Genomic DNA, 23203 nt, shown 5'->3' on the forward strand with positions numbered 1-23203 from the left:
TTTATATTCTTGTTCTATTTTAGCTTTTTTATACAATATTTAATTTTAAACCCAACAAGTTATGTAGTACTTTACAAAACATACTCAATTCCAAGTTTTAATTAAAAATAATCTAAGTTGGAATAGACTTAATCATAAAAATATTGTGTAATCATTGTATATACTATAAATGAAAAAAATATCAATTATGGGGGGTTTTTTAAAAAAAATTATACTATATAATATATGACTTATGTATTCATTTTTTTTATTTGTGTCCTCATAAAAAACATTGCAATTGTAGTAAGAGCTAATATTTAAATGTTGTCATGTCTGTTCTTTTTTATTAAAGATACTCTATTAAAAAGATAAGTATTTCCGTGCACACTTACGTTTAAATATTTCATTTATAGTGCTTGAATAATTGTTGTAAATATAACCTATATATTTAATTGTATCATTATGAAGAAGGAAAAAATAAATTTGCTAGTAATAATGTGAAGATTTATGTAAAACATGATTCAAAAATTTATAAAATAGAACACATAAGATAATAATGTGTCTTTAATTATCATGTGACTTAAGTTTAAATAACTTATTTCTGTTTGAATTTGGCAATTATGACGGAAACCGTTTGAAGTATAAAATTTGATAGAACTCCTCAAAATTTTTTGCTTTAAAATTATGGCTCGAAAAATAGTGGTTAAATGTATTGTATTGCTACATAAAGGAGGGAGTTGAGCTAAAAACACCAAATTTAGTTACTACTGATGTGTGTTATATGGTTTAAAAATATGTCTACGTTATATTTAAGTTAATTAATATAAAGCTAGTATTTCCGACAATAAGGGTTTACATAATTTTGAAAAACGCAATTAATGGCCTTAAGGAATGTAAGTTCAATTCTATTTTGAAATAAGTGAAGTACTACTTGGGTAAAGCCTCTTTTGGTCGGAGCACGTTGAGATTGAATTCTCAATCCAAATTAAAGGACAGGACACTTAGAGGATTTTTTTTGTTATACGTATTCTATAAGATTCCTGAAACCCCTTGTCCGAAATTTGTGCGATAAATGATCACGCTTCAATAAAATGCAAAGTTAGGGCGTGGCGGTATGAGAAGCCTTGAGTTTGTGCAAATGATTGCGGGACCTTTGAACTAGTACGGCGATGTTCTTTCTTGGGTTAGATAATATCTGCTGTATATTTCTGCTGATGAAATGGATATAAGGGGGAATTTTTTAACAACTGCATATTGTTTATCTTTATATGACAGAGCTTGCTATTGCATTTTAATGTAGATTATCTATAAAGTAAAAATCGAAAGGATTATAAAGAATTGCAGTCATAAAAATCCCTGATCTTTATGTAAGGTCAAATTATTATATCAATGCAAGTAGAAAAAATTATTTTTTCGGATTACAATAAAAAACATTATTATTTAAGAATGAATAAAAAATTCACAGAAAAATATTATACGATCGTATTATTAAATAAAATCGTTGAATTTACAAGAGGCAACCTAAAAATCTAATTTTGGTTTTTTTTGTGCAAATACACTGCTACAGAGCATAATCCTCAATACATTAAAGCTTTTTAAAAGTAATTTATTCAAAATATTGAGTATAATGATTCGATTGCTTGATGTGTGCTGTTCAAACTAACTATATGTTACATTTGAAAAAAAACAATATTTTATAACCATCAAGAATTTTTACCTGTAATATTAGCAATATAAACATTGTAAAAAAGTAAAGATCCATTTCAATTTATACCATTTTAAAAGGCTTGGTGCTGATGGTTAGTTGTGCCAGCATAAAAAAAAATTTAAAAATAAGAGTGTGTCTATAAGAAAAGAAAACGAGGTATTAATTTGACTGTTTGTTTTGCTGCGCATGTCGACATTAAGACAAATATTTATTTTGATGTCTTGAATGTTTTACACTTATATATCATTACGAGAGTCTTAGAATAGAAAATAAGGGGCATTCAAAAAAACGAATGATGTGTATAAACAAGTCGTTGAAGTAAAATAAGGTTATATATCCTTCTTTTTTAAGATCAAGTAGTAAAAGCTTTGTCTGTTCAAAACTACTTGTTTCGAGATGTTATTATAGGACTTTCGATGTTTTACGGAAATTTACTCATTTTGAAATATAGTTTTTCTTATTTTTTTATTTATGATATTTTAGGCTGCTTAGTACAATGTTCAATGTTAACCTCAACTATTGTTACATATGTATTTTTTACCCTATATGCGTACCCTTAATATAAATTTTAAGAAACCCGTTTTTTTTAACAAATGAACTACTCTCGGGATTGAGAGTAAATGAGTAAAAATAGAAATAATAAATTATAATTTGCATTTTCTTTCAATAATGTTTTTTGAAGCTGTTTATCTATAAAAATAATAAAAAAAATTAATCCCATAATTTTTTGTCAAAAGTCTTCGATCCCACCCCTAAGGATTATACATAATAAAAGAAAAAAATCATGGATCCGAAAAAATTATTTACAAATTATATTTGAATAACTTTTTATTTTATTTAATATTTTAAAAATGCTTTGCAGAAATTGCTACTTTTTTAACAATAAACGCTTTCATTGATTGTCCTAAAATTTGACAAGATGCATATGTATTTCTCATTACATAACGAAATACTCTACAATTACAATAAAGTTTTCATGTTAAGTAGATTTTAATTTTTACCATTTTTTTAAGTTGAGCATTTATATATTATTTTCAAGATCTTTCTATACATAAACCTGTTATTGATTGCCAACCAATTTCTAAACAAGAAAATTTCCCCATAATAAATTACTAAATTTATTTAATATGTTATTTTTTAATTCATTAAAAATACTAGACTTGTGATATTTTTTATGATTTTGATTTTACTGCCTTTGTGATATTTAATTTATCTAAAATTTTTACCATTGATTTTCATTGTAAAGTTCGCATTTTTATGTGTTCCAGTTGAACTACGTTCCTTAATATTGAGAAAAATCGTATCTTTAGGTTTTTGTAGTAAAGAGCATTTTACCAAAATTAAAAGAAATATTTTTTTTTATGATGCATAATATAATGCAAAGGAAATATTTTAAGACAATTTATTTCATTTTAAAAACGAAACAAATTGCTTAGAAAATGTCATTAAGTGGTGCGATTTTTGACATCTGCTTCTTGTTTTATATTTTTTTGACGTGGCCGAAAAAAATTATGTTGGTCATAACAGTAATACTTTGACAACGGCCAATCGAGTAATTATATCACAAATCCTATCTTTTTAAAGACGCCAACCTTGTATTCATGTTTTTTATAAATTTTGCATTTTTAATATGTTGATTTTTTTTGTTTCATCAAAATCTGTTAATTAATTTAATAGTGTTTCGGATTTTGTTGGTTAAATTAAATAGATTATGTTTCATGTCGTTTATAAATATATTATTTTCATCACTTTATGATTCTATTATTTTTATGTAGTACTTTACAATTCTACATAAAGCATCTTAACGAAGACCGATTTATGAAAGGTTCGTTAAGTAATGGCGATGTAACTTCTGTTATGAAATCAGATTTAGGTCCAAATGATGATTTTTCTGTTATAAATAGCTGGGGCGATGGAGTACAAGGAATGAGATCAAGTAATGGACAAGCTGTATGGGATATTGGTAATGCATGGACATTAACATACAACAGAGATGCGCATAGGAAAGATAATCAACGTTTTTATTTATCTTTAATTGCGCCGAAAACATTTGTAATCAAAAATCGAGGTAAGTGTATTGAATATGATAAAAATGATGATAAATATTATTCGAAAGCTTGTACTCTTCAAGACAATCAGAAATTTCAAGTTCTTAAAGATAAAGACGAATTGGATCCTAAACCGAAGTTTACTGATAAAAGTAAAATTGGAACTAGTGAGAAGAGAAAAATATTAATACTTCATGATGATGATGGTCATCATCATCATAGGGAAAATGAACATGAACATGAACATTTTGGGAATAGACACCATTCACATTTAAGAAGAAGACGTTTTGAACATCATTGAATAAATAATTTTGGTCTATTACAAATATATTTTACAATTAATGGGAAGTTTGTAGATTTTTTTCATATAAAGACTTTTATCAAAATAATTTAATTATGTGCTGGTATATACTAACATAGTCCCAACAAATAATTTTGAAACTTACATTGAAATTTCTATTTTTAAAAAGATAATATATTAATCTTTATTAACGGACAGTAATTGCTTGTTAACTGCCTTTTATGTAACACAATGCAAGTTGTATAAATGCATGTAATTTTAATATGTGCAAATAATGGAATCAATATAACATCAAGCAAATTAAACTCAAATACAATATTATATAAAAACATTAACAATTTAATTGTCCATTGGAATATAATGTCTTTTCTTGTGAGAACATGAGTGTTTATGTTTTTTAGGCCGGTATTCCTCAACAACATCTGACTGCCCTTCTTCTTCTTCTTTATAAGTTTCATTTTCAATTTCGTCTTTTTCATCATTTTCAAATTTAATATTAAACATTGATCCACTATCAAAACATTCAGACTCAACAAAGTTATTATCTTTTTCATTATACCCGAAACATTTCCCATTTTTCATAATCATATAATCTTCATCTTTATACAACACTATATCAATCTCGTTATCAATACCTGCTTGGTTTTGCCATAAGCTCAAAATTTGTGGTGATTCTATTGGATAAAATACATAATTATTGTGTTTTGGTACTTCGATAGATATCTTACCACCTTCTTCGTGGTTAATTAAGGCTTGGATTGTATCTTCTTTTTCAGAACATCCGTATATATTAATACGGTTTTTGCAGCATAAACTTAAACCAGATTTTTTGTTAGTAAACGATACTAGATTTGAATGGATAAAGGTTAGTAATAATAAATGGATAATAAGTGTGTTCATAATTTTTGATATGTAATAAAAAATTTAATTATAGGTTTATTGACAAATCAAATTTGAAACTATAAAATTGATAACGGATATGTTTCATATAGAATGAAATGATTTATCCTGTACCGAATGATAATGAATTTAGTATGTTTACATTTTTTATTAATTTATATAATAATTTTCTTTTGTCTATGACTTTATTTTAATATCAATATACAAGAAATGACTAAACAAATTTATATAATACACTAAGAATGGCGAAAAATATAATAAAATGTTATTAATAATGTAGTTTTTTATTAATAAATTTTACATATATCAATTTTCTAGTCAGGAAAATATTTGTAAATGCACAATATTAAGTCATACATGCATATCTAATATATAACTTTGTCTGTTTCATGTATTGTCCAATTAAAATATATAATAATGGTTTATATATATATTTTGATATAATATAAAAAGAACTCCGTGTTATTACATTACATATAAGTTTTATATAAAAAATCTCCGAGTATTTAATATAGTAGCATGAAATTATATTTAAGTAAATAATATTATAAAAAATGTCTATATTTAATTTCTTTATGTCAATACAGTTAAAACATTCTTTATATCGTTATTAATAATTGTATTATTTTTATTATTTAGATCATCTGAGATAGTTCTTTTTAATAAACGTAGATATAACAATTAATCCCAGTGTCTATTTTTAGTATAAATATACATTTAGGTCTATTAGATTACAACTTTAATATATAAATTTCTGTAAAACATATTAAAAAGAAAATTTCTAATATTATGTCTATGTATCTCTATTAATGTATAACAATAATACTTTGCAATTTTTGGTAAAACATTTCAGAATAAAATCCTATTGATTGTTTGTTATCGCCAACAAATCTCGGCGATACACTTTCTTGTAAATAATATCTCAAATGTGTCACCGTGGATCTGATGTAATTATATATCTCTACAAATTGTTTTCATGCTTTTATTAATTTCTTATGCTGTCGATTGTTTTTTAGTTGTTAAGTATCAATTTAAGATAATTAATATCTTTTAGGACATATAGGTCTTTTTATAGATTAAAAAAAAATATCACAGTCATTTTCAGAAGGGAAGATTCAATCATGTGGCTTAAGTTTTTTTATATAAAATATTAAGATACACGTATATGCTGTAAAAAAAGTAATTTTATATAAAATAAGCAGAATTTTGCACAAAGTAGTTAAATTTTGCTTTGAAAATCGTAATGCGCATATATCGAACCTGAAAAATAAGAATTATCTTTGTAAATTATATGATTTTATTATATTACATATGATCAATGAATATTATTTTGTAATATATAAATGCTATACACTGTACAAGATTCTTATATTTTACTGTATCGTCGTAGAATAAATATTACATACAAAAATATATGTAAATTTTTATATAAAAACACACAAAAAAAAAAATTTAAACCTCATTTTCTATATAGTAAATGAGGTTTATATAAAGGCATCAAAAGTACTTAAATTAGCCGAGTCTTAAATGATTCTTATGGAATTTTGCTCATTATTTTTGCACCAGTTGTCATAACCAGACAAATTAATAAATATTACTTTTGATTTTTTTTTATCATAGAGTTGATTAAAAAAATGTTTATATAATTAAGAAGTTTTTCTTTGATCAAATTATTTATGGTTTTTGCCATATATTAGTTTTTTCAGTTTTTTAATATTTCTCACCGTATTTGTATCATCAACGAAATTTTAATATGCACAAAAATATAAATATGAGAACTTCTTATTAAAGACATATTAGTTGTAATATAAGAAGTTTCTACTTGTATAATATTTGTAAATTGTTTATTGGTTCATTTTTTTATATATTATTTTAGTTTCCCCGATTTATATTTTGATTGTTACAGGGATCTTGTTTATATATTATGATATTTGTCTATTATATTGAATTTCCAGACTTCATCATTTTCTACCATGTACTTCTAAATTTTTTCTTATAAAGTTCGTTAAATATTAATTTACACTTCGCCTAAAAAGTGCTTATTGAAATTTCCCAAATAACTAAGTCAAATATATACACTTCTTATTAATTATTTTTTATTTACGTAACAAACAAATTCCGAGTCAATTTTGAAGTTCCATAGTACTAATTCTTGATATCTACCTGATAATTCCAATTATATTTTTATGTTTCAAAATTGTGTTTATCTCTTTAACCCAATATTATATTTTAGTATCTAAATTCAATATGATCTTATGTCTGTTTTCCTAATACCAGACATCTTCCTGCAAATATCATTTATACATGATATCATAATTGTGTCCGTTGCATCTTCCAAGTCTAGTACTTGATTTTATATGTCTGTTCTCAGACTAATACATATCCCAAACAGAAATGTAGTATCATATCCCAAACAGAAATGTAGTATCATATTACATACAGAAATATAGATATTATATGACATTCAGAAATGTTGTCATTTCTTATTAGTCAAATATGTGGTAGAATGTCTCCAAATGTTTTATAATACACCAATGAAATATTATGTTTGTTTTATCATATATAATAACTTATATTATCATATATAATAACTTATATTATATTTGTTTTATCATATATAATAACTTATATTATCATATATAATAACTTATATTATATTTGTTTTATCATATATAATAACTTATATTATCATATATATAAATTTATCTTGTAAGTGTATATAATGTTTGCTATCTTGTAAGTGTATATAATGTTTGTTATCTTGTTTCTCTTTATAATAAATAAACCCATGTTTTCATTCCTTATATATTTTTTTATTATCTCCCTTCTCTCTTTCTCTCTCTTCTTTTTATATCTTTTTAAGATATTTCCTAATTTATTACAGTACACTGTATAATATCTACTTACATTGTGTCTACTACACTTACTTGGTGTTTCAGGCTGTTATGTTTCACATTTTTCTGATAAATTACTAGAATGTCTGGTTAATATACAATATTCTTAATATTCATTTTCTACTAGAATGTCTATTTTACAATATTCTTGCCCTCATTTTTATTATGACTATGATCTTCTGTGTATGTAGAAATAATAAGCTTATTTACAGTACTGGCTTCGTAGACCAGTTCCTTATAAATATAGTACATGCCATGATAGAAGTAGGAGATATATTTCTGGAAGATGAGTTAGAGAGTATTAATATCAGACCCGACTACACAGTATATATAAAAAGAGAAGGAGAATTAGTATATTTCTCTAGAGACAAGAACATCTTAGAATATAATATGTCAAATGAAAATGACCTTACTCATATTAATAAATAGAATACAAAGATCAAAAATACAAGTCATAAAACATGACAAGAACAAATATAAGAACGAGATCATAAAGTCATAAAACATGACAAGAACAAAGATCATAAAACATGATCTAATAGTAGCAGATAAAACATGACACTACTAGTAGCAGATAAATCAAGACAAATTAAGAACAAGACGAGACAAATAAGATCAAGATCAAATAAGATCAAATAAGATCAAGACAAGATCATTACTGTCACTACGCTGATTCAAATGAAACACCAACAAATTCTCCCCCTATGAAACAAATTCTATATACTAAAAGATACACATCCCCCCATGACTTGTCCCCACTTTAATATGCTGACCCTTGACAAGCCCCTTAAGATTAATATAACTTGTCAAGGTATAATAACCATTATATCTCCCTACGAGTTTGAATATAAAAACTCTCTTACTAAGAATATCTTAACAGGCCTCAGAAGATTCTGTGGCTTCGAGATCATAGAAAATGGGAAGAGTGTCTGCATTTTAAAGAGTAATTTCTTAGGGAGTTTTTATTATAATAAAGATTTAGAGATTACATATAAGACATCTTTCTTTAGAAAGAGAAGGCCTAGATCTTTCTTAGTTAGACTTAGTTACTTGATATTGAGGAATAAAGAGCCCTTGTTTAATTTAGAGAGTCAGTCTTATTCCTTGAATTTTAATGGGAGGGTGAGTGTCCCGAGTGTAAAGAACTTCCAGTTAGTTCATCCTACAGATAATACTTATAATATATTGACATTTGGGAAGATAGGGGAGAAGAGATTTGTACTGGATTATAGATATCCCTTATCTGCCTTGACAGCCTTCTGTATATGTCTAGCGGCCCTAGACAGGAAGTACCTATGTGACTAGAACCAAATAAATAGACTTTAGACTTATAATTGATTGTATGTTATTTTATAATGCAGATTATGCATATTGTATTATGTAGATTATATTTATGCAGCATAAATTAATGCATACACAAACATAGTACAATAAATTAAATCTATACATAATATCTTTACATAGTACAATAAATAATATCTATATAAAATATCTATACATAGTACAATAAATAATATCTATACATAATATCTATATGCTTTTTACCACCCTTATTTTTTTATGGAGATGCTCAAAATACTCAAACAAATCTCTACACTCCCAAGAGATTGTCTTCTCTCTCCTAAACCTTACTCAAGACTCTTTCTCTTTAATAATGTCTGCATTATAATCTACGACAAATTCATCTTATTCAACAATATAGAAATATTCATCTCTCCTATAAACGTACAGAAAAAAAATAATACTCTGGAAATCACTGATCCAGAAAATATTTATATTCTTGATTTCACTTTGTTTGTTATAACAAACAAAGTGTTTATGCAAAAAACTATAAATAGATCAAAATTTTCCATAAACAAGGAAAATCTCCAATGTCTTGATATTGTCATCACTGATGACAATATCTCTTACAAAGGACATAAATGTGAGAATATAGTCAAATATACAGATTTTGATGATTTAGAAGTCTTCTACTACTCATGTATAATAAATGAGTATATATTTATTAGTAATGATAAGTCTAGTAGTATAATTATGTTTAATAAGAAACTTGAAGAAATTAGTAATGAGATGATTTATGTGAAATGTGATGAAGAAGGGAAGAGTAAATATTTAAGGGGACTTGATAGTAGAGAAGATTGTATAGGACAGATTAATGAGAGAGGAGAAGTGGAGATATATAAAATCAAGGAGAGATCAGAGGAAGGATATTATTTTAAGGAGTATGTAGGAGAAGAAAGCAGGAATGTATTCCACAAGATAATAAAAAGTGAAGGAACTAAGAGTGATACTATAGAAGCTAAGATTGATGAAGACACATCATATTTGAATCTTAAGGATATAGAAAAGATGGAGGAAGATACAACCAAGGGAGAAGAAGATAATAAGCAGGAAGATAAGATAGATAAAGAAAGATATATGGAGGAAGATAAGATCTTTGAAAAAGATAAGATGGAGGAAGACAACATAAAGACACAGGAAGAAACATTTAAGACACAGGAAGAAGATAAGATAGATAAAGAAAGTATTATAGAGGAAGATAAGATAGATAAAGAAAGATATATGGAGGAAGATAAGATTTCTGAAAAAGATAAGATGGAGGAAGACAACATAAAGACACTGGAAGAAGATAATATGCAGGAACAAGAAGATAGTCTTGAAAAAGACAAGATCCTTGAAATATCAAATATATTTAAAGAAGATAAGAAAGACAAAGACGACTTAAAGACACAAGAACAAGAAGATATTAATGAAGAAGATAAGGACGATAAAGAAAGTATTACTCCTGAAATATCAAATATATTTAAAGAAGATAATATGCAGGAAGATAGTACTAATGATTTATCCCTTAAGTCTGAAAAGGAGACTATAAAATCTTTCTCAGATTTCAAGTCTCAAGCCCACTTTTCATTTTCAAGTATAAAAGAAGTCATTAATAATAAATCTAATACAATAGATGAAGATAAATCTAATTCTCAAAATGAAGATGCTGTGGATAAGATAATTAAGGACATTAAGAATATAAAGGTTAATAAGTCTACTATTAGAGACTACAAGTACACAGAGTACAATCTTGACTCTAAGTTACACTCCCTCTACAGAGACATAATGAAGTTAGAAGACCCAGGGGATCTCCAGAGGGATATGGAGAATGACTTACTCTTCATGATAAATAAGATACAAATGAGACAGAGTGTAGACTCAGAGTATATAAAGAAGAGTATAAAGTACTATGATAAGAAGATCAACCAGAGGAATAAAGCAAGGACTCCTTTCATATACAACAGAGCAATAATAGAGGAGCCAGAAAGAACTAGTATAAGTAGTACTCTTAGTAGTAATAGTAGTGGTGGCTTCTGTATGGTGGAATTAGAGAAGGTACTGAATATAGAAAGTATGTGTAACATAATAATACAGGAAGACAATATTAATAATACTAATAGAGTAGATATTACTAATAATAAAGTAGATATTACTAATACTAATAGACTAGATATAAATAATAGACTAGATATTAATAAAGTAGATATTGGTAATGTGACACAGACTATTAGTACCCCCACAAATATCTGCACTAATGTGCCGAGTAGTGGGAGCTCAATCCCCACAGTAAAGAAAGAGACAGAGACACCCAATGCATTTAGTAGATTCGCCAGTAGTAACAATTTATTCTAAAAAATAAACAAAATATATTAGTTTGAATATAATATAATATAATATAATATAATATAATATAATATAATATAATATAATATAATATAATATAATATAATATAATATAATATAATATAATATAATATAATATAATATAATATAATATAATATAATATAATATAATATAATATAATATAATATAATATAATATAATATAATATAATATAATATAATATAATATAATATAATATAATATAATATAATATAATATAATAGTTAAATTATTTATTCTTCCTCTCGGCTTTCTTCATCGCTCTCTTCACTGTCCCAAATCTCTTATAAGCTTTCTTCCTCTCATCTTTTCTAGTCCGTCTGGGCTTCCTTATACTTGTCTCCCCTGTCTTCCTTGCCACCATGTAACTCTTCTCTACTCTCTTCATATCATCCTGGTTACTGTAAATATTCACTCTTCCTATACTGGTATGTGTACCAGGAGTATTAGTAATATCATATACTACTATATTATCATTCTTAGTCTGGAAGAGCTTACTGAGCTTGTCAGTGATGACTTTCTTCTGGGGCACGGGTGACTCCTCGTGGTGGATTTTGAGACTGAGTTCTTTACGGGAAAGAAGAGAATTTGATTTTTGTAATAAAATTTCAAGTTCACAATTTGCAGCCATAAAAAAATAAGGGCAAGAAAAAAAGGACAAAAAAATATAATGACATTTATTTATTTATAAATGTGTATTATACTATAATAGTATTAATACAATATGTTTATATTATATTTAAAATACATTATAAATGTGTATTATATTTTAATGTTAATTATATTTTAATAAGATAGTAAGTCGATTTATAAGTTCTTCTGTTTCTGTACTAGTATCTTCTCCTCTGATACTTGTAAAATAGTGTAAATATACATCTTGTAAATCTCACTATCTTTTACTGGCTTATTTCTTAATATCTTGAGACATCTAGAAATCTCATTTTTATATTCTTCCATAATAGGCCTCTATTTTGGTATGAGAAATTATTTAATAAGATATTATATAAATGATATAATAGTAATAAAATGTCTAAATGAGGAATATACAATCATGTGTAAAGAGACAGAGAAGATCAAGAGAGGAAGAGTCCTCATTAAAATGAAAGCAGAATATAAAATATCTCATAATTTAATATTTGATGATTTAATATTTGATAATGATGTACTAGTAATAGAAATAAATGAAGATAAAGAAAATGACTACAATCTAATAGTAAAGAAACTAAAATAAACAAGTATATAAAAATATTTATTACATTTTTTTAAATTTCTTATTTGTCCGTTATTTTTTTAAATTTTTTGACACCCCATTTCCAAAATATGAAAAAACTTCTTCACATTACTCTAGACAATATAAACTCTGTCCTTTTAAACTTAAAACAAAACAAGGAACTTTTAAATTTAAATAAAAAAATTTTAATAATTTTTTTATTAAAAAATCTTAAAACTCCACAAGAAATCTACAGTAAACTTAAAATACTAGATTATGATAATCTAAACGATAGTAACGTAGTGGATAAACAACATCTTCAAGATGATAGTAATGATAGTAACGTAGTGGATAAAATTCTAAATAGTATTTCTAAACTTGTTAATGGTAAAATTACATGTATAGAAGAATATGTCTATAAGATGGATTATTTTAGTAATATAGTGTGTGTATGGTATTTTGAGAATATATATGTAGATAGTAATGAATATGTAGAGAAATTTATAAGAACAATATATAAAATATGTAAAATGGACTACTATAATGAATTTCAAAGTGTGGAAGATGAATTAGATGAATTAGAGTGTGTGGAAGATGAATCAGATGGTCAAGATGATAGTCAAGATGAAAGTCAAGATAAAAATGTAAAAGATATTAAACAAGATGATCGTCAAGATGAATTAGATGATATTCAAGATGATAATAATAGTTTGGAAAATTTCGAATTAGTCGACTTAACAGACAGTGAAGAAATAGAAAGACTTGATAAACAACTAGGAGCACTTTTATACACAACCCCAAACCTATCAAAACAAGAAAAACAAAAAATCGCCAAAATATGCGATATACTCTCTCTAATACTAAAAATTAATACTCCATGTCACCCTAAATACTTTTATAACCTCTTAAATCTCATAGACATAGACCCAATTCTATACAAAAAAATTTTTAAACTACTAAAACAAGCCCCAGATACTCAAATATTTATAAAAGCTTTACTTAATTACAAAAATATATGGAGAAATATAAATTTTATAGTAGAAAAAATTGGTATAAAAAAAGTATTAGAATGTCATATAAATAATGAAGCGACTTATGAATATTTAGATAGGAAATTGATAAATAAAAAAGAGTTTAATGAGTTTATAAAGAATAATGAAGTTGAAGTGAAAATGTTTAGGAAATTGATAATACATTTTTTGAAGAGAGAAAATGAAGAAAAAAATGTTAAAGAATTAGAAGAAAGAATAAAAGAAATGGGTGGTGATGAAGAAATAGAAGAATTTATACGAATTAAGAAGCAACAGAAAAAAAATTAAAATTTTTGAATTTTATATTTAAAAAATTTTTATTAGAATTTTATATTAAATAAAATATTGTAGATGATTAAGTTTTAATCGTATAATTTACAAATCTAAGCATTTCTTCGTATACAGCATTTTCTAGTATAATTAATAAGCCGAATATTATACCCAAATAAATTATATTAATTGATAATATAAATTAAGGATGTAGTGATCATTAAATTAAACTTTTTTACAATTCTGAAGATATTGATGTGTCTTAAAAGCTTTTCAACTCGTACCAACTACCTCTCTTTAATATTTAAAAAAGATATTTAACTTCTATAGCTTGGAGGTTTAGAAAGTACTACAATCATCCTAATTGGAGCACATATCAAGACAAGAGTCTTTTTAATGTGAAAGTCTAATTGTGTCAAGAAGACATGAACTTTATACTGAACAAAAGAGAATATTAGAATTATACAGTGAGAGGATGTCTGAAGGGAATCAAGATGCCGAAACCAAAGAAGATGAGCGTATCAAATAGCAAGCATTGCACTAAAAAAACTAACCTTTGATTTCATCTGTATACATTTGTAAAAGTATAGAACTTTTCATAGTCTATAAAAGACTTCTTTACAAACTCTTATTGTTAAAAAGCAAAAAAACATGTATTAGATAAATAGTGTATCATATTGAATGTGGTACAAAGATAAAAAGAAAATAAAAAAAAATTATATTGATTCAGTAAATTTGAAATAAGTAAAAAATCAATAAAGGTTGTATGTTGTAATTTATATATAGGTAAACGAGACAATATTGAGATAATTAAAAAAAATATACAGCCAATATCGACATTGCATTATTGATTTGAGCACGTGGACTAGCTATACTGCAACAAAAATTAAATGTAATCAAATTTTAATTTAATGACAAGTAGTAAGATATTATAGTGAATATCTCGGTTAATGTGACCTACCTTGTTAAATGATATATGTAAAAACATGTTGCTTTTGTTTATCTACAACGGTATAAATGAGCAATTGACATAGAAGATTATTGTCAAGTTTTGTTGAACATTAAATTGCGTTTTAATCGTCCAAAATCTATTTGAAACATTTTTGGGATGTTTGGTGCTAGTTTTATAACTCATACTTAAGACGACAGAAATGACCTCTAATAATCTTCAATGTATATAGATGTAAAAAAATAATGTAATCAAACACTGAAAGCTACATGAATATATGTGGCAAAAAAACATTGAAAAGAATCATGGCGCGTTAATAAATCTTAGGTTCTACACTAACTCGAAATAGCCAACAAAGAGACAAACTCCTTTTTACCAAGATGTTTAAAAAAGTCTATAATTACAGATATTTATGTAACTACTTTTGATCGAAGAGAATATTATAATATGTGAAAGAACTTATTGACATCAAAGCTTTAAAAGATGAATTGACCATAAAATGTTATATTCCATAAATATCTTCTTAACACTTATGATCTATCATCAAATGAATTAATACAAAATTTTCAGATATATCAAACTGAAACAATATAATTTGTGGATGTGATCAATTGTATTTATTATAGGTGGTAAATATCTTAACCTTTGCTTATTTATATCATACTAGGTGCTTATTTTTAAGAATATAGAGATATAGCATGTTCACGGACATTATATAGTTTGACAATATAAAATTATAAAGTAAATATTAACTAACATGTAAGAAATAAGCACATAGGGAATAAATTTGTCAATGAAAAAATGTTTATAATTTTTATTAATCTTACTTTAAAACCTTTTTTAAACAAAAGTGTAAAAGTAAATTCGGAATATAGCACGAGTTGTCTTATAAAAGATCTATAGTATTTATATCTCATTAATTTTTCAAGTATATGCTATTTTATATACTTGACAATAGATTATTTTTAGTCGATTACCAAAACGAATATTTTTTATAAATTTATGTCGATTTTTTAAGGACAATATCGAATATTTGTTATTGAAAAAACTATGATATTACAAGACTTTGATATTGCAATTATTTTATAACATACTCTCTTAATAAATCTTATTACTATTAATAATAAATAAAAGAATCTAAATCTGGCATTTCTCTATTTAACTGTTTCTTAATAAATTTACATGCTTTTACAAGTGGTACAAATTTTTTATATGTATTACTAAGCCTCACCATTTCTTCATTAATAACCTTTTTATTACTTAAAATAAAAGACACAAATAGTATTTTATCATCACATATATACACTCCATCAAAAACTTCTTTAATTTTATCTTTTGTCTCTTGGCACACACCTTCTCTAACCATAAGTAAATATACATCAGTATTAATAATCCTCTTGATTAGGGGAATGTGCTTTGTTTCTATGTTTATAAGAGAAGCCCATATGTCTCATGATTGGTGGGTTCCGCCTAAACACGATCCAGAAACCAATAGAAATTTAAATTTGCATTTTGATATTGTAATACCCTCTTTAATAATTTTCATAAGAGCTTCATCGGAGAGATCTTTTGCCCAGTTCTTTTGAGATTTAATAGGAATTCTTTTAGTTGGAGATTTCTCTTTACTTTCTTTCATAGACATTTTATAGGGCTAAAACTATTTTTTAATTAATAAAAAAAATATTTTTTGTCTATTGACACATTTAATATTATAAAAAATAAAGTATTTACGATTTTATAGAAATGAATGCTGTGGTCTGTTGGTTTCCCAACAGACCGAGAAGAATGTTTTAAACCATATTTTTTATTATCCTTCATACCCTTCTGGGCATGAATTTCTTTTATGTTTGTCGGAGGGAAAATATACAATATTTTCCCTCCAAAAAACATTATTGGGAAGAGGAAGAGAATACTTATAGAATAGTATTCTCTGGTCTCCAGGGCAATCTTAGGACCACTGGAGAACTGTTCCTTGACACTCCCCCCTTCTTTATTGGCTCCCATGTTTCCAGCTCAAAGTCCATTTTTTTTAAGTCTTTCCCATTTACCTTAAACACGTCATTATTGGGATTTATTATCTCGTATGCACCTTTCCTCCCGACTTTCGTTATAGTGTATGGGCCTTCAAATTTGCTGTCCAGTTTATTTCTAATGCTTATAGGTGGTTTTCTTCTTAATACCACATCACCTACTTGAAGTGCAAATTCTTTCCCCTCTACTATTTCCCTTTCTCTGGCCTCTCTTTCGGCTTGTAACATAGTATCACGGGTTTGCTTCAATCTTTCAAATATTAAAAAATTATCTTCTAAACATAAGAGTTCTCTTTCGGGATGCTCCCATAATAAGGGTTTCCGTCCGTATAATAATTCAAAAGGAGAAAATCCTGTCTTCTTCCTTGGAGAAATTCTGTATGCGTACAGAGCCAGTTCCAAATATTCATCCCAGTCTTTCCACCTTCCATTTATCATTTTAGCCAGTTTTGCTACTAATGATTGGTTGGTTCTCTCTACCGTGCCATTGCATTGTGGGTGGTAAGCTGACGTAAAAGATTTCTTTATTTTAAATATTCCACATAATTCCTTGACCGTGTTGTTCAAAAATTCCAGTCCTCTATCTGATAGTAATTCGTTGGGCGGACCATGTCTACATACTATTTCTTCAAAAATAAATTTAGCTACCGTCTTAGCCGATTTATTTCTTACGGCTTTTGCTTCGCACCATCTTGTTAGATAATCCGTGGCGACTATTAAATATGTTTTCCCATTTTCCGACTTAGGTAGAGGACCTACCATATCAATTCCTATCAGTGAAAATGGGTCCTTGAGTCGAATTCTATGATGTTGCTTTGGTGTTCTTTTTAAATTAAATTTTAGACACACCTGACATTTTTCGAGTTCCTGTTTAATATCTGCGTACATACCTTTCCATTTTGTTTTATCGAGAACTAAAGCATATGTTGGATAAATACTGCCATGTCCACACTCTTCGTGACATTTTAAAATCATTTCTTTACGACTCTCGGCCGATAATTCTAGTTCATCTTCATAATTTACTACATGAACAAATCTCGTTAGTCCGTCCGCTATAATGTTCTCTTTGCCTTTAATATATTCGATGTCATATGAGTAGTTTTCGAGTGTGAGAATCCATCTCATTAATCTACCAGTGCTCTCTTTATAACTCAGCAGCCATTTGAGGGCTTGATGATCTGTTCGAATTGTAAAAGTATTTGTTAGGTAAATCCGGAACTGGGATATGCTCCATATTATTGCCAAGCATTCCTTTTCGGTTACGGTGTAATTAATTTCAGCAGTATTTAATTTCCTTGAGATAAAATATACGGGCATTTCAGTCTCCTCGTATCTTTGCATCAGTGTTGCTCCTATGTAAAGGTTGGATGCATCTGTGTATAAGATAAATCTCTTATTGAAGTCCGGTAACTTGAGAACGGGAGAGCTCGTAATAATTTCTTTTATTTTCCCTACACTTTGTTTTGCTTCTTCAGAAAATTTAAATTTACCTTTCTTCAAGCAGTCATAGATAGGAGCCATTATATCTGTATAATTCCTTATAAATTTTCTAAAATAGTTTATGAACCCAATAAAGGCTCTAGTTTCTTTAAGAGTGGCTGGGATTTTTAAATTAAGACATTTCGTCTGTTGCTCAAGTGGTATACTTACTCCATTCTTATTTATCGTATATCCCAAAAAATTTACCGTATTCTTTCCGATTTTACATTTTTTGTGATTAACTTTCAATTTCAATTTGTTTAAAATTTCAAAAACTGCTTCAATGTGCTTTACGTGCTCTTCAATCGATCTAGAGTATATCATAATGTCGTCTAGATATACTTGTACAAATTTATGTAGGTACGGAGACAGTATAGAATTCATTATCTTCTGGAATGTAAAGGGTGCATTCACGAGTCCAAATGGCATCCTAACCCATTGAAACGTTCCTGTCCTACTCCTAAAAGCTGTAAGATATCTATCTTTTTCCCGAATTCTTATTTGATGGTACCCAGATTCCAAGTCCAATACTGTAAATATAGATGCTCCTTGTAATTCTTCTATAGTTTCTTCTACAAGTGGAATAGGATAGATCATCTTCTTTGTGATTTTATTCAACCTTCTATAGTCTATGCAAAATCTAATATCACCATTAGGTTTCTTGACAAGAACCACCGGGGAAGTATAGTCTGATTCACTGTTCTCAATAAATCCTTTACTCAAAAACTCTTGAATCTTACTTTCAATAATCTCGTTTTGTTCTGGAGATCTTCTGTATTGAATATTTCTTACTTCCGAAAAGTCATTTGTTATTTCTATGGCGTGTTCAATATCTAAGCTTGATTTTAAATCATTATTGTAGAAAACAGCTGGATACTTTGAGATAAGTTTATTAAATTTTTCTTTGTCCTCCTGTGCCGTGTCTTCTTCTCCGACGTCTACAGTTTGAGTTTCGAGTACTTCGGGAGTTGTTGTGCAGACTGATTTCGTTATTAACGCATTTCTCATCTTATCAAGAATTTTGAGTAAGTTCAGATTTAGAACATCTGCGAGGCCAATAATAAGGTCTTCTGGTAAGTTTGCTACTACATGTGCTTCTACTATTCTTGATTTCTTAGTTTTAGGCTCTTTGACACTAAATTCCACTATGCCTTCTGATTTCACTGTACCGCCCACTCCTACTATATTCAGCGTCTCTTTTCTTGGATTCAGACCCAATAATTGGGCTTTCTTTTTATTAATGCAATTAATTTCTGCTCCCGTGTCAATGAGCGCAGCAATCTTTTCTCTCCCTGAAAAAAAATTAATCCTTGCTCGGACATCCGAAAAATTATCGTTTTTAGCCACTCTACCTATCTTTAAAATAAATGAAGAATTTGTCTGTACTGCTTTCTTGGGGACAGTTTTATATTCTTTCATTTCTTGACAGGTTACTTCATTCTGTGGCTTTTTATAAAAAGGTTTCCTTTTCTTTAGGTATTTATTTATTAAAAAATCCTTTTCTTCTACGAGTTCTAGTAACTCTATCCACTCTTTGGTTTCACTGATCGCCTCCTTTAATATCTCGGGGGAGTTTCTTCCAATCGCAATCTTAGATCTCTCAAAGTGCTCAATGCTTCCTTTAGCACACCTTTTTAGGTCATAAGCGTAACTCAAGATGTCGCTTTCCTTCGGACCCTCTACGTATAGGTGCATGAATAGATCTGTTACGTCTTCCACTAGTTTTTTTTTAAGGTATTTTTTATTAAAGTGGGATTTGAATGTCTCGTAATCTACAATCTCCTCGCCCTCAAAAGCTTTAAACCATTTCAACGCTTTGCCTTTTAGTTTTGACTTGGCAATATCTAGCGTCTTCGCTTGAGAGTACACATCTTCAATTTCTCGAAATTGAGACAGAAAGTCTTCGGCTTTGTTTAGATCTTCGCCGGTAAATTCTAACCATCTGTTCTGAAGACATAGTTTTTTCATTTGAGAAAGGATGTTGTCGAGATCATCGCTCTTATCCTCATCATCGTTACCACCATTGTGGTCTGTTGGTTTCCCAACAGACCGAGAAGAATGTTTTAAACCATATTTTTTATTATCCTTCATACCCTTCTGGGCATGAATTTCTTTTATGTTTGTCGGAGGGAAAATATACAATATTTTCCCTCCAAAAAACATTATTGGGAAGAGGAAGAGAATACTTATAGAATAGTATTCTCTGGTCTCCAGGGCAATCTTAGGACCACTGGAGAACTGTTCCTTGACAAATGCATTAGACATTTTTATTTACATATTTATATTTGGCCAGATAGCATTTTTTTCATGATGAATTTTCTGCAATATTTTTGCGTATCTTAGCTTGTTAAGCATATATTAAATGCATCTTCACACTTAATTACCTTTAATGTTGGTCGACTGGCTCAATACACCATTTTAGAACATGAGATATTTAATGGATAAACACTTTATAATGAACAATGATAGAAAATTACTATGGAGTTTACATTGTCATTAATTAGCTATTAGATCTATTCCCAAGATATATAGGCTCTACCTAAAATCCAATACACAAAAGAATTTTTTTCTTAGCCGAGTCAAAAAATTTAGCTTTCCTCCCTCGCTAAATAAACATCTTTATTTGGATAACAGGGAACATGAGAATTTGTTCTAAATTTCTATTAATTGAAATATCATTAGAATTTTTATAAATATTTGTTTTTATCGGTATATAAGCATAATTCGTGTGATTTAAAGAGAATTTTTGTTATAGTAAAAAAAACTATTTGAAGACTAAAATCCCCTATTGCATTGATTTTATGAAAGTATATACATCAAAAAAGCAACAAGGTTAGTATTTAAAATCAGCTAATATTTATTAATTGTATTTCTAGTATAAAATGATACAAAAAATTGTTATAATGCGCTATATTAATTTTCTTCAAATATAATTGTTAATCTACACAATCATTTTTGCCCTTAATTATGTATTTTCTATAACATACCATTTATATATTAAAATTAAATAATAGCTTCTTTTAGTAGATAAAGTTATCAAATACATCTGTACTTGTTTTTAAGGCGGTTGTTAGTAGCTTCTTTAATAACTTCTTCATTATTTTGAGCCTTCTCTTCTTTATCAACGCTTTGATTATAATTATTGCCTCCATTTGAACATTCTTTCTTCGCTGAAACTTCACAAGTTTCTTCCCGTAATTTCTGTCTTGATAAATCTCTTGATCTTAGAAATTTTTTTTTATTTTCGTTTTGGTCAAGTTTTTCAGTTGTAATTTGTTCATTATTTTTTGGATTTTTCCAATCAAAAATTTCATCTTCTTCAAATTGTTTACTAAACAAGCGGCAACGTCTTTGCATTCGTCCTCTTTTATTATTTTTTGGAATAAGTTTATTAGAAACATTTATATCGTTTTCCTTATTGTAATATAAATCTTTTAAGATTTCTGTCGGATTATAGAATTTAAATTTTGCTATATTTTCATGATACGATGAGGAAATAAGTGGATACAAGTAATTCTCATTGTAATCATAGGAATCGCAAAATTCTAGTTTATAAAATTCTCTCTCTTTATGTAACACAATATCTTTACTTCTTGAATAAGTGTTTGCTGTTAGTAAATCCAAAGTTGTTACTCTATCAATACAGATTTTATTTTTATCATATGGAATCTTAGCCATTAGTAAACATTCACCACTTTTGAATAAATCTGCTCTGGCTTTATCTTTTAGATTTAAAATTGAATGAAGATTCAAGAGATCATATAAAGTTCTTTTCTCTTCTGAAGTTAATGGCTTAAAAAAATTTTGCATATAACTTTTACCTAGATCCGAACTTTTATCGTCGATATTTACAGAATCTTTTACGCAATCTTCAGCTGTTAAATCTGATATGAAATAAATCGCAGCCGGATCGGTTTGTTTTATATTTATGTAAATTTCGACATTATTTTCATGTGGAACTATAAATGCATCGTAAGTACTAAGTATTGCAGTAATATAAAAAATAAGAAATATCATGGGGTGTTCAAATAATTTTTTTTATATAAAAAAGATAAAAATTATTTCTAAGTTGTGTCCTTTTTCGAAATGTTTGACGTTAAAAAAATTTATTAATTTTTTTCAAGTCTACGAAACAAAATAGTAGTAAAAATGTTCAGCTAATTTTAGACATGTTATCTTTAGAATTTTCATTTATCAAAAAAAACATAATAACATGAAATTAATATCTATAATTTAGTTGGAATCTTTGTGAATGTATCTATAAATTTTTTTATAAACAAAAAAACAAATATTGATTTGTTTGACAGCCTTAAAGCCCATGAAAGACTTTTGACGGGTAATATAAAGTAAAAAAAATTGTTATTTATTTTTCATTCTGTGTTATAAATTTACTTGATAATTTTTATAATATCCTTTTTTAGAAATGCATACTAATATATATATTGAGTATAAAAAGATTTATTAAGTTAATTTATAATTTAATTTAAATAGTCATAGCACAGCATTCCCAGGTATCGCTCATGGGATTCGACTCTTCCAAGACTTTGGTTTCTGTGGAATTATTTATGTTTTTCAACTCCAAATTTAAGCCTCATTCCACTTTGCCGACAACACCCATTTAACAGTCGCAATATTCGCTAGTGCGCTTACAGCACTAGCCGATTCTCCCTCTCAAGCATCCTCTTGGTAGTATTCTTA

At 27.4% G+C, this 23203-nt stretch overlaps 10 protein-coding genes across 10 annotated transcripts; 6 read left to right on the forward strand and 4 right to left on the reverse strand.

The window, feature by feature from the left end:
- Positions 1 to 3439: 3439 nt before the first annotated feature.
- VNE69_01039 (ricin B lectin (PTP6d)) lies at positions 3440 to 4036 on the forward strand (the record flags this gene model as incomplete). Its single annotated transcript, XM_065472171.1, has 1 exon — positions 3440 to 4036. One exon carries the CDS (start codon positions 3440 to 3442, stop codon positions 4034 to 4036), a length of 597 nt encoding a protein of 198 aa, XP_065328243.1.
- Positions 4037 to 4375: 339 nt separating this feature from the next.
- VNE69_01040 (ricin B lectin (RBL4c)) lies at positions 4376 to 4936 on the reverse strand (the record flags this gene model as incomplete). Its single annotated transcript, XM_065472172.1, has 1 exon — positions 4376 to 4936. One exon carries the CDS (start codon positions 4934 to 4936, stop codon positions 4376 to 4378), a length of 561 nt encoding a protein of 186 aa, XP_065328244.1.
- Positions 4937 to 7995: 3059 nt separating this feature from the next.
- VNE69_01041 (uncharacterized protein) lies at positions 7996 to 8259 on the forward strand (the record flags this gene model as incomplete). The annotated part of the gene is made up of 1 exon (XM_065472173.1): positions 7996 to 8259. The coding sequence occupies one exon, from the start codon at positions 7996 to 7998 to the stop codon at positions 8257 to 8259; it is 264 nt and encodes an 87-aa protein (XP_065328245.1).
- Positions 8260 to 8574: 315 nt separating this feature from the next.
- Positions 8575 to 9135, forward strand: VNE69_01042 (tubby-related protein 1; the record flags this gene model as incomplete). The annotated part of the gene is made up of 1 exon (XM_065472174.1): positions 8575 to 9135. The coding sequence occupies one exon, from the start codon at positions 8575 to 8577 to the stop codon at positions 9133 to 9135; it is 561 nt and encodes a 186-aa protein (XP_065328246.1).
- Positions 9136 to 9396: 261 nt separating this feature from the next.
- Positions 9397 to 11505, forward strand: VNE69_01043 (uncharacterized protein; the record flags this gene model as incomplete). The annotated part of the gene is made up of 1 exon (XM_065472175.1): positions 9397 to 11505. The coding sequence occupies one exon, from the start codon at positions 9397 to 9399 to the stop codon at positions 11503 to 11505; it is 2109 nt and encodes a 702-aa protein (XP_065328247.1).
- Positions 11506 to 11765: 260 nt separating this feature from the next.
- On the reverse strand, positions 11766 to 12167 carry VNE69_01044 (ribosomal protein eS24; the record flags this gene model as incomplete). The annotated part of the gene is made up of 1 exon (XM_065472176.1): positions 11766 to 12167. The coding sequence occupies one exon, from the start codon at positions 12165 to 12167 to the stop codon at positions 11766 to 11768; it is 402 nt and encodes a 133-aa protein (XP_065328248.1).
- A 345-nt stretch (positions 12168 to 12512) lies between these two features.
- On the forward strand, positions 12513 to 12767 carry VNE69_01045 (uncharacterized protein; the record flags this gene model as incomplete). The annotated part of the gene is made up of 1 exon (XM_065472177.1): positions 12513 to 12767. One exon carries the CDS (start codon positions 12513 to 12515, stop codon positions 12765 to 12767), a length of 255 nt encoding a protein of 84 aa, XP_065328249.1.
- An 89-nt stretch (positions 12768 to 12856) lies between these two features.
- VNE69_01046 (uncharacterized protein) lies at positions 12857 to 14065 on the forward strand (the record flags this gene model as incomplete). The annotated part of the gene is made up of 1 exon (XM_065472178.1): positions 12857 to 14065. One exon carries the CDS (start codon positions 12857 to 12859, stop codon positions 14063 to 14065), a length of 1209 nt encoding a protein of 402 aa, XP_065328250.1.
- A 2048-nt stretch (positions 14066 to 16113) lies between these two features.
- On the reverse strand, positions 16114 to 16362 carry VNE69_01047 (uncharacterized protein; the record flags this gene model as incomplete). The annotated part of the gene is made up of 1 exon (XM_065472179.1): positions 16114 to 16362. One exon carries the CDS (start codon positions 16360 to 16362, stop codon positions 16114 to 16116), a length of 249 nt encoding a protein of 82 aa, XP_065328251.1.
- A 5179-nt stretch (positions 16363 to 21541) lies between these two features.
- VNE69_01048 (putative SP-containing protein) lies at positions 21542 to 22522 on the reverse strand (the record flags this gene model as incomplete). Its single annotated transcript, XM_065472180.1, has 1 exon — positions 21542 to 22522. The coding sequence occupies one exon, from the start codon at positions 22520 to 22522 to the stop codon at positions 21542 to 21544; it is 981 nt and encodes a 326-aa protein (XP_065328252.1).
- Positions 22523 to 23203: the final 681 nt, after the last annotated feature.

The sequence above is a fragment of the Vairimorpha necatrix genome, chromosome 1 (genome assembly GCF_036630325.1).
Source record: "Vairimorpha necatrix chromosome 1, complete sequence".
Taxonomy (NCBI): Eukaryota; Fungi; Microsporidia; family Nosematidae; genus Vairimorpha; species Vairimorpha necatrix.